Source organism: Cyprinus carpio, chromosome A8 (genome assembly GCF_018340385.1).
Source record: "Cyprinus carpio isolate SPL01 chromosome A8, ASM1834038v1, whole genome shotgun sequence".
Lineage (NCBI taxonomy): Eukaryota > Metazoa > Chordata > Actinopteri > Cypriniformes > Cyprinidae > Cyprinus > Cyprinus carpio.
In genome coordinates, this window is record NC_056579.1 from 17808641 (window position 1) to 17820977 (window position 12337).

Consider the following 12337-nt stretch of genomic DNA (forward strand, 5'->3'; position numbering starts at 1 on the left):
ATTTCGAATTAAAAGTTGTACACTTTGTATTCATGTTGGTTTCATGCAGTTTTGAAAAACTGCTACAAATGTCAAGTTTAATCAACATTACACTACAAATGCTGGTGACTTCACTTAGTTTAAAGGAATAGATCAAGCAAAATGAAAATTCTGTTAATTACTCACATAATGCTGTTTCAAACCTGTAGGACAATAGCGTGAGCAAATGACAAAATACCTTTTACTAACTTATTGAGCCATGCTATATGTCTTAAGATTTTATTCTTAGAAATCTACTTATTAATGTCTCTTTTGGCAGAGGAGAAATCAAATTATAATCCAGATTTATTTACAGATTTGTTCCCCTTTATTTTTACAACATTTTCCGTAATGTCAGGGGAGCTGTGCTTATTTCCTGTCATTAATTTCTAATTTCCTCTTTGCTCATTCAAATACACACCCCATATAATATTCACAGTAAACTGCACACATTTTATGTATATTTATGTATTAATTATTTTTAATGTCTTTAATGCAACCATAACACTTCATGCAAAGTAAAAATATAAAAGTGTTTGCAAAAGCAACCCAGAGAGTGTCTAGTCTAGCAGGATACGATTGCATCACACCTTACAGTGTTGACTCATGTGCTTGAAATCCATTTCAAGCCATGCCACACTAGAAAGGGAGTGTCACTTTTACAAGTCACAACTTTATAATAACTCAGTTCACCATGTCAAGCAATGTTAACCTTTATCAGACAGGAAGTACTGTATATCTGTGGGTGTGTCAGTTGTAAAGCTTTAAAAGTAAATTGAAAACACTAAAGGTAAAAATGTTTTTACCCACTCACAGTATTAATAACCCTTGAATTTACAATGCATCAGAGAATGCATAATAAGAAATAAGGCTTCACTGGATGCAGAAATGTTCAAAGAAAACTTTGAGCAAATATTCTATTAACATCAGAACATTCGATTATAAAAAAAAAAAAAAAACTTGCCAGAACTTTGCCAAAGTTCTGAGAATGTTCTCTGTTAGCTGGACCCTCTTAACAACATTTCATATGAGATTGCATCAATTAGCAAACAACAATGATCCAATCAATCCCTGAATGGAGTCCTTCATATTTCCTCTTTTGAGAAGCCACTCACTCTGATATACATCATAATGGGGAAAGAAAGATGATTTCAATGTGCAATCAAATTAGTGAAACTTCAGCAAAAATGGTCAATAGTGTAGCTATGCATGAAGTAATGTTGGTCATCATGATGAATTCTCATAAAGTTCAACTAACTTGAATCCAAAGTGAAACCTGTGTTGGGAAAAATTCTCAATCTCACATATTCTTTGATTGAAATGATTAAAATTATTACATTTTACCTGGGGAATATACTGCACAATATACTGTCCAGACATATAAACAACCAGAAACTTTCAGGAAGGGCCCTTCAACGAGGCAGCTAGCTAAATTTCACATTCCATGGTCACTTCAAGTAAGTAATTTTGCCATTTGTAGTCATGTTTTGCAAAATGTCATGTTTAATTTAAATATAAGTTGCCGTTGTTGCACTGTATTCTGATTTTTGCATCTCCTGAATAGGTGTGGTTCTGAGACAAAGATAAAGATGTTAGAATAAAGAATAAATTATGGGTAGGGTTAGGTTTAAAGGTAGGGATTGGGTTAAGTCTGTATTTTTAAACAGTAATGTTGATCCAGGATCAACAAAAGATGTTGATCCAGGAACATGTCTTACTTGGCAAAATCACGGGCGACCGTTGTAAAGTATCAGGGGGAGGTGGACTGAGGCCATCAAGCTGTGGATTGGTCGTAAAGCATACAGAGCAGACAGAAGATTTCTGATTTTCTAATTCCACATTTTTTTCTTCTTCTTCTTCTTCTTCTTGTAATTTGGTAGAGTTGACCTGCTCAACTTGAATAGTTGAGTTTCATCTGTTTTATTGTAGAACCACACAAATCTCATACTGTATACACACCCCATCTTTCCCCAGTAATATATAATAAAAGTTGACATTTAAAAAAAAAGGCATTTTACAATAATGGGAGGATAAAGCACATCAACGACCAAATGTGATATTTCAGCTCACTCCCCCTCCACTGTTATGATTACTGATTTTCCAGTCGAGGATTAAAAAGTGACTAATGACAGTATTGCGTTGAAGAAAACACTCCAGTATTGAAATACTTTCATTATGACTATGATTAAGTTATTAAAGGCAACAGTCAAGCAGGATATGCTGTTGCTTTTTTCCATAAAATAATACATTCTTTTCTACATTAGTTTCTACATTCTGTTCTAATTTCTAAGGTCTCTGAATGATCAGAATTTTGCTGAAACTTTTTCATTGTAAATAGTTTTCTATATGCCTTTTGTCATCTGATCGATGGTTTATACTTAAGCAAGGCCTTTTGATTATCAAAGAAACTTAACTTTAATAATATTACAAGAAAAACAATAAAAACACTTAATCAACTTAAACAAATTAAGTTATTATCCATACATAATTTTAAAATCATGTTAAAATGTATCAGATTTGATACAACAGGCTTTTGAGAAATGTTTATTTGTACATCTCTCAAATATCATTGTATTGGATGGGATTATATAATTTACCCCCACAATAAAAACTACAGGGCATTGATTATAAATCAATCAATCAATATATTGTATGTAGACATTTTTCTAATGCTGCATAAATTGAATGTATGAAATATGAAATATTTGAAGTGGTTGTCTGAAATATCACAGAAAAAAAAAAAAAAAAAAAAAATCACCTGATATACTGTAAAAACCCAGACAAATAATAAGATTTTTTTGAGACAAAGACAGCTTTATGTAATAGTATTTATTGATCATGCTCAACAAAATAATGTAATTATGAAGATGTATTCCAATACATAAAATGATCTTTCATGCAAATTATTACTAAGGTCATATTTTGTGATTGCAATCCCTTTTAATACAAAGTAACTTATAGCTTACTAATGCCAATGACAGAACCCATGATGCACCACAATACAGGATTTTGAGTATTGATAATTCTCTTCACTTCGTAATGTTACCGAACCTGTAAATTTTGCATTAACAGCCCAAATCCTTGATCAATAATTACATACACAAGCATATATGTTTACAATGGCATAAACATTATAGCATATAGTACGGTTCAGCCTTTTTTTTTAACCAATTTCAATCAAAATGAAACAAAAATAAAACTTACTTACAAAATTACAATTTTTCCACAGTTGTAGTGCTTAAACAAAATGTAGCTTTTAAAACCCAAGCCAATGTCTGTTTTGTCCCTAGCTGTGAAGCAGAATAGTCTTCTCTTACAAAAGAAAATACCAAAAAAATACTATGGTATTAGCAAGTTGTTTAACACATAGCATGGAAATACCATGATATTCTTGAAAACGACACTAGAGGGAATGAATTTCACCAGCATAGTTTCCATCAAAGTACTCTAGTATTACCATTTGACACCATTAATGTACCACAGTATTTTTTGGTAAGGGTTTTCTTCTGTACATGACCATGCTACTGATTATAGCATAAATAGATCAGATTTTGCAGACAGGAGAATCGGTTTAGATGACAGGGTCATCCCAGACAGATGAATATGATACTTCATGGCAGCCCTTTTGATCATTAATCAAAGCTACAGAAGTAATTGTCTTTATGTTTTTTGTATTCGCTGTATCCTCACGGGGTAAAATGAGGATACACCACAAAGACTGTTTTTTGCACAAATTTTTCTCCAACATCAATGAGGATCAGATTATTGGACCACACCTTGAGTCTGTCCCCAGAATTGAAGTAAAAAATACCTTCAGAAAACAGACTTTTCCTCCAGTGTGTAATGTTCACTGTTTCGCAGTGGGTGAGCAGGGGCAGGGGATGAGGATATCCATCAGTATCAAGACGAATATCATGTTGCAGAAATATTTCATCTTTTTCTGGCTTTTCACTTAATTTTCTGTACGTAATCTGCAAAGAAACCTTGTATGTTCCGTCATGAAGGACTTTCAGAGATTCATTATCTTCTTCCAAGATGAAGTATCTGGTATGGCTTGGTGACGAATACTCTGGTGTATCCATCCATGGCACAAATCCGTCTTTCGTGAAATTGACATCATTTTTAACTAGAGAGAAGGGAGATGTGTGAATACACTTGGCCAAAAAATGTTACACATTCAATATCTTTGAGAATGAAAATTGCCCTAGTGACAACATTGCACCTTTTTTTTCTAAGAGTGTTGACATGTAGTTGTCTGATTAAGTGTACAACTCTTGCTCACGGTTCATCTTATCTTAATGGTACTTATGTTTTGTATTCATTTCTTCTTTTGCATTACAGCTTAATGCACTCAAGATATTACTTCTTACCTGTCAGGCGAATGAAAGATGTCACTCTTTGTGTCGGGTTCGTTTCTTCTCTGCTTTGCGATTCAAAATCTTGATGCTGCATTTCTATATGGATGAAAAATGTGAGATTTTTTATTATTACAGTTCTTTTTATTTGATGCCATCTGTCTCCCTTCTTCTGATACATCTCTGATCAATTCCTCTACCCTTGTATCCTGCTGTATGTTCACAAATTGCAAAACACACAGTTTTACTAATAAGGACATCCTCTAAGATAAATGACTCATAGTGTAAAAATAATTCATTATATTTGGTTATCCAGGTAAACAAGTTCTTTAGAAACTATATCTACTGAATCTATTGATATCTATAGATGCACCAAATGATTCACTGATTAACCATTAAGATGAGTTTGATTAAATAATAGACAAATGTATTAAACTGAATCAGAAGACATGCAAATTAAAAGTTTGATAGTAAAAGCTTTATGAAAAGCATTTACTGTGAATGAAACATTTATATAGATGCAACACTTGTTTTGTGTAGTGAAAAGGATACTTTGTGATTGTGTGTACTAAAACAATTGAAATTATGCTGAAATGTTTGGGGAAAAATGCACTTTTGATGATCTGTTGTGATATTAGTACTACGGGTTTTGAAAATTGAACAGTTACTTGTGAAAATAGTAAAAAGCTAATTGATAATGAATTTCCATAGTTATGCTGTATATACTGTATGATGGTACGATAAAAAGGAAAACTAGTCAATTCTCACTATTAACTAGCATGCACATTACTAGAATATTGCCTGTTTATTAGTACTTATAAAGTATATATTAATGCCTTTTTCTGTTTGACCATATTTTAGATTCATTCATTTTACCCTCTACCTAAACTTAACTTCCTAACTGATAAGAAGCAAATATTTAAATTATTGAGGCAACAGTCATATAGTGAGAACTGGAGCTTAAAATAAAAGTTTGACCCTGAATTCAATATTCGCAAATAAACAAAACAAAACAAAAAAAGTAGTAAATAATGAACTTACCAAATTTAGATGTCTCCTTAGTTCCATTTTCCTATGAAAAGAGAGCAAATGTAAACAGTTTAATACACACACAATGAATCCTAAAATTAACCAACGCATTGATACTTTCAGTCATACCTGCATTTTTCATTATTTATTTTTTCCATTGGGCTATTATTAAGTAATCATATATAGTGAGCACCATATTTTCCCCCCATTACACTTGTAACTATGTATTATTATGTATTTATTTATCAGATTCTAGCACTTATTCCTTTTCTATTAGCCATTATCCTGTTTGTCATTATCATATTCCACTGCTACTGCTAACACAATGCAACTAATGTGCCACTGAATTCTCTGTGCATCAGCTATTCACTTTTGACTAGTTTGCAATCCAGTCACTGGCTACTTGTCCTAGTTTTACTAGTAACTTATTTCTTACTACAAGTGACAATAGTTATTAGCAGCTATTTCAGTACACTATTGGTAAACTTAAGTAAATAAAACAATGTCAAACAAATAAAGACTCGGTCATATAACACTGCAATCTATGTTAAAACGGTTATAACATACTGTAATGTAGTGTATGCATATCACATGTAAATGAACTGCTGCAAAGTTTCTAAAGCTATGATAACTTGACGTGGTCAGTGAGCAGCACCGTGATTGTTTGACGCTGTCTTACCGTGCAGGTCTGCGGGAACGCGTGATACAGGAGCGTGAACAGGCAGCAGCTGAAGCAGAGGAACACGCTGATGGACTGGATTAAACACACCTGTCGCCGCAGTGACTGGTACTTTGTCCTCAAACGGTTCACGGTCTCGGACTCGGGCTCCATTAAAACTGCGTAGACTTTACTGGCTGCTTCTTCGTTTGCCACCTCCATGACGGACAGTTTAAAAGCGTCGCTCCATGTCCTCGGACTCCTCTATATATATGTATATTTCTCCCACGTGTTTTCTTCAACGCCCAAAACAAGCGTGGAGTTTCGGCGCTATGAAAACATGAGGCTCTCAGTCCAGTCGATCCAGTGTCGTTTCCTGCTTTGCTGCAAGACCTGCTTGACTCCGAGCCAAATTCGTACACCCTGAGGAAATAAACAATTACAAGACATTTCGTCATAGCAAGTAGTGAGTGTTCTGAGGTGTAAAGCGGCGGTTCTCCACTTTTAACCCTTTCAGCGGTACGGTCCCACATTCGGGATTTTTATTTCTGTGTCCCTGGGCGTACGGTCCCTCACATGGGATTTAGAACGTTTGGTGACGTCACAATACTGCCAAATTCAAACTGCTTTCTCCGAGACACGCTCTGCGCTTGTCATATAATCGCAGTGTTTATAACCACATGTTTATTTTAGGTTTCAGACATTTAAATACACATAAGTACTATAGTAAAACATTACATTTAGAGTTTGTAAAATGCACATCGGTCTCTATGGAAGCAGCAATCGCATTTTAAACATAAGGGGAAGCGTTCTAAAATAGGGTCGCCTAAAAGAACTCACTCTGGGGGGACATCTATATTCCTAATATTTTAAACCCACCAGTGAAAAGAGTGAGCCAGCAGCCCTCTAGTTATTATCCAGGTCCCAAACACCCCCCACCAAGAATAAACATTTCCTGATAATTTAGGCCTACTCCGAGATGTTCATATCTTTCTGTTTTCAGTCGAAAAGAAATTAAGTTCTTTGAGGAAAAAATTCCAGGATTTTTCTCCAGTGGACTTCAGTGGTGGTAAAAAAATTGCTTCAAAGGGCTCTACACAATCCTGACATCAGTTTTACCTTTTTTTGTGAAGGACAATTGACTTTCTTTGCACGTTTGCTTTGTAATGTGTCTAGTCCATCTAATGCAAGACAAGCATTTGTGATTAAAAAGTTATTTAGCCTACATTTTTACTTAAAAAAAAAAAAAAAAAAAATGACCTTCAACCCACTGGCCACCATTGAAGTCCACTATATGTAGAAAAACCTGAAACAGAACACAAGATCATTGTTGCTTCATTTTACCATGGCTTTATTTTTAAACAAGGCACATCCTGATGATGATATAGTACTATTATTAGATATAACAGCAATGTTGCAATACACAAGTGTTAGTTGAAGTGTTTTATCATGTGTCACTATTGCCTTTGATTTGTGTAGGCTACTGAGTATTTCTACATTTTTACCCAAAATGACCCATGTTGTTTTCAGAGTGTATCACAGAAGTGTCCATCTATTATTTTAATATGCAAAATCATAGCAGTGGGCATTTACTTCCAAGTCTTGAATGTGGAACACCTATAAAAATCAAGTGAGAGTTTCAAAGGGAGGGTCAAAAACAGGACCGAAAAAATAGCCTATTACTAAATCCACAGTTGATCATCTTCTGCAGATGTGGTCTTTCCTCACACCATGACGTCTTAATAAGATGAAATATGAAACAAAAGATGAAGAAAAAGTTGATTTCTCAATTCATGACTTTTTAAAGAATACTTTCTTGGAAGGCACCACTAATAAGCATGTGAGATGATTAAAGTGATGCTTTGTTTCACAAGCACCACTCAGAAGTTTAAATACAATACTTTCTCAAGCCAGCATAATTAAAAAAAAAAAATTAGAACCTGACAACTTGCCCCAACTTGATATTAACAAGCAATACCCTTGTCCTCAGCACATAATATAGTTGACTCTTGCCTGAATGTAACCTTGTGTTGTTTAAAATGTAGGTTATCCAAAATATTTACCAGTGTAACATATTTATTAAACACTATCATAGCCACAAAAGCCACATTTAGTACCAAATAAAATCAGGCCAAAAGCACTGGCCAACCTGCTAGATGCATAAATAATTTTATATTACATTAAATTTGTAAATTAAAACCTATAACAGAGTTTTTCATTTTGCAGCATAAATGTCTATGCTCTGGAAGAAGAAGCTCTGGAACAAGATTGTGTGAAAATGGTACAAGAATGGCACAAGGCCAAGAATGATGCACATTGCCAGGCATGTGGGTTTTAGGTATGTAGGACAGTCAAACAACTGTTGTCAAGAGAAAGTTCTGGTACAATGTGGATTATATTATTGCAAACAGCTTGTTTGGACAAAGTTCAGAAAACTAGTATCAAATTGCCTCTTGTTTGTCATGGGCAGAAAAAAAAAGAAATTCAAAGAATTTTTGTGAGTAATGACATTTTCCCCTCCTTTCAGTGGAAGGGTTTTGGTAACTTATTGGGAAATCTCATTCTCACATCTCTTCGAAGCACTTTGAGCTTTGGTTTATTCTGTTTAGTTTGTGAGGTCTACATTAAACTTACAAAAACTTAAAAAATAAACGTGCCTTGCATTTGTCTAATGTTCATTTTTTTCTGCTGTTATTCATTAAACATCTCCTGTTTTACTATCACTTTGATTGTTTGGGCACGTGGCTGTCATTGTAATGTTTGACATAATCAGGATATAATCTCGGCCCAGACTTTCCGTTTAGGTAATAGAAAACCAATCTTGCTTAAAGGAATGCTGCTTTTCACCTCTTTTCCATCCTTTTTGCATTTCAAACTATTTATGTTTACATAAAAAAATATCCAAACATGAGTGCATGAGGTCATGCATTCATAGCATTATTGTTGCTATCTGAGACAGTTCTGAAGGTTTACTGGATAGTTTCAATAACATAATGATATACACAGATCACTCACACTCAACTTCATGCCTCATTTGTTACAAAGTGTTCCAGTTATTCTTTGCAGCTCAGATCATGGTGATACATTTAAATCTTCAAATAACTAAAGAAAATCCACTTTATTGGACCCAAGGGGGTTAGTACAGACAGACACAGTGAAAAGTGTAGATGTATCATTATCAAGGTTCATTAATCATGGTTTAGTGAAGTGATTCAACACTGTTATGTCATATATTGCCCCCCACACACTTTCAGTGATGGTTTCTCTAGGTTACACTCTGTAGGTGGCTGTAGGTCTCACTGTTGCTTTGTTTTGAGCTTCATAGGTTGGCAGTATTTGTCTAACATGTAAGTTACTCAATATTAATGCTTAATGTTTTGTGATACATTAATTATTAATTTCAGGATTGGTTAAAATAGTATTCAGAAACAGGATTTATTTGAAATAAAATCCTTTGTAACATTATAAATGTCTTTGTTGACACTTAAGAAAAATGTAATATGTCCTTGACATTTCCTCTACCGAACAACAGTACTGTTGCTCATGTGATAAGTTGATATTAAGTAATATACTGCATCTGGATTTGAAAAGGAGTTGTTCAATTAACTGTCAGTTTACAGTATGTTTTCTTTTTATAGCTGTCACTGACATACTTTATGTGCACAAAATAAGCATGATAGGCCTGTAAAAGAAAGCAATTAAAAAACTTTGAATGATTCACGTGTACATCCACCCCAGTCAGAAAACAATCCACTAATCTAACTATGATCATAGTCAGTCGATAGCATTCAGCCATATCAGTAGAAAGATTCCAGACAGATGGCCATCATCCAGCAGCTCTTGTGTAAAAGAAGGGTTGGGTCAGAATTACTCTTGGCTGAGCTGGACAGAACTGCACCCTCAAGGAACTAAGGCTCTCCTGAATATGAAAACTCCCAACAGGCTAATTTTATTCAGTTCTTTGTAAATTCACTTGCCTTTTGATCGGCAATTCAACAGTATTTCTGTGAGCTACTGGGAAAATACTGTGAAACCAAAACACAGCTGCAGGCTCATCAGGGTTGCAACAGAATTTATTCTGCTAATTTGTTTTTTGTTTTGTTCTTTGTTTGTTTTTTGGAAAAATTATGCAATTTAAATATTCAAGTGTGTCTAAAATTACAAATTATTGTTCTTACAAATGGAAATTATATATATATATATATATATATATATATATATTTATATATATATATATATATATATATACACACACACACACCAACTATACTGACAACGACATGATATGATTGGAATCGCTTTCATACTGATTTTCAGAATCCATCCTGCTTTGAAGAGATGACAAAACTGTAGCACATGCTTATAATAGACAGAATGTTATTGTGTGTTGGTGCGTCGGCTAATGTAGTCATCATTCCTGGTGTGAACAGACCTTTAAAGGTAAAATGTGTAATTTCTGCAAAAATATTGACTAGTTGAGGAGTTAGTGTGTCAGGCTGGTTGGGGTGATCAAACAAACAGCAATGTTTTGGTAGCACCAAAATTTCTGAAATCAATCTGTAACAAACTCAGAGTTGTCTGTACACATTAAACTGGGAAAGAGAAGTTATTTTAAACAAATAGTTCACCCAAAAAATAAAATCCTGTCATCAATTCCAAACCAAAATGGCACAAAGTAAGATAAATGTTTTGAGGAATGTTAAACTCATCTGTCCATATAATGAAGATGAATGGGGTCCAAAAATGTTTTTTAAATATCTTCTTTCATGTTCCACAAAAGAAGTCACACAGGTTTGGAGTTACATGATTTACAGAATTTTCATTTTGGTTTCCCTCTAACATTAAAAAAAAAAAAACACACACCCACACAAGCAGTCTCAAAAAGTATCTACTGTCCCATTGAAGAATGTCCTTTGATTCAATAATCCTTTAATTTCAGTCATTAAACCAGTCAGTAATGAGAAAGTACAGCATTTTCCACCATCATCCGATTGTATACTGTGAGTTATTAACACGTAACTTAACTAAATAAATTAGAAAGAAAAAAAGTGGAGAAAATAAGTCTTTGAGGTTGTGCTCACAACTCAGCCTACAGAGTGTGCATTCAGTATGGTACACTGTACAACGCAGCATGAAGATTGAAAAACTTCAATAAAATAAGACCACAGAGACAAACACAAATGATAAATAAATAGGAATTAACAAGACAAATTTGAATAGAACGCAAACACATACAATAATTCAAACACAGGTCATTTGCCAAATCATCAAAATGATCCTGAATCACATTTAAAAGGGTCCTTGCAGACAAATGGAGGAAAAAAATGCAACGTGTCCACCGTCGTACCTTATAGGTTCCCAAAAACAGCCTTTCCACTTCACAAAGTCCTCTGAACACGCTCCTCCTAAGTCATATTTTGCTTACATGGCTTAAGGTGTCAAACGTTCGATCAGTTTTTGTGAAACTATGCAGCAGAATCAATCCAGTCTTTTTGTACATTCCTGCGTAGAATCCAGCTCTACACAGTTAGATCTGAAACTGTTCCCACACACAACACTGGCTCTCTCTCTCTCTCGCTCTCCCATGCACGCACATACACATCCACCCACTCGCACATAAATACAATAAGGCTGAAACAGGTGCTAGTGGTACAGGTATGACTGTTATGTAGCATGTTCAGTTTGGTACCAATCTGTGGCAGGAATTGTGTAAAGAGGAAAACGAAGCGAGACTGCATTCCAGAGAAATCCAATGTCCCGCCATTGTATGAAATAGTATCTGTCAAAGACACACGCACATACGTAGGACTTGAAACTGGCAGTCTTTGTTTCCTTTACAAAAGCCTTGCAGATTGACTTAACTTCCTCTGGTTTCCAGTGAAAATTGCAAAGCCGAAGTGAATTTCCCAGGCTGTGCAATTAGCACAGTCTTACACCTTGCTTGTTTTCTATACAAACAGCAGTTTTAGGTGAAATGATCTTGGCATTTGTATCCAAAGGTCTTTCAGTTGCCTCTGAAATAGTTGAATCCCCTTTCATGTATCAACTGAAGATTAGCATCCATAAACCCAAACTAACACAGCTTAGATGCTCATTTAAAGGGTTAGTTCACCCAAAAATGAAAATTCTGTCATTAATTACTAACCCTCAATATTCTCAAAAAAAATTAAGATATTTTTGATGAAATCCGAGAGCTTTCTGACCCTGCATAGACATCAACTCAGAAAGAAACACAAAAATAAAATAATAAATGAATGACAAAAGAAAAATGCCAGCA

The 12337-nt window shown here is 34.5% G+C and overlaps 1 protein-coding gene across 2 annotated transcripts; it reads right to left on the bottom strand.

Annotated features, from left to right (window-relative positions):
• Nucleotides 1-2828: 2828 nt before the first annotated feature.
• On the bottom strand, nucleotides 2829-12216 carry LOC109056382. 2 transcript variants are annotated; one of them, XM_042762573.1, is made up of 5 exons: nucleotides 11408-12216; nucleotides 6082-6483; nucleotides 5415-5445; nucleotides 4389-4472; nucleotides 2829-4144 (listed from the first exon to the last, which is right to left on the bottom strand). In XM_042762573.1, the coding sequence occupies exons 2-5, from the start codon at nucleotides 6280-6282 to the stop codon at nucleotides 3705-3707; spliced, it is 756 nt and encodes a 251-aa protein (XP_042618507.1). In that variant the 5' UTR covers nucleotides 6283-6483; nucleotides 11408-12216; the 3' UTR covers nucleotides 2829-3704. The 2 variants fall into 2 exon arrangements, with proteins under 2 accessions (XP_042618507.1, XP_042618508.1); XM_042762574.1 differs by lacking the exon at nucleotides 11408-12216 and adding an exon at nucleotides 7321-7344.
• Between the last annotated feature and the right edge of the window lie 121 nt (nucleotides 12217-12337).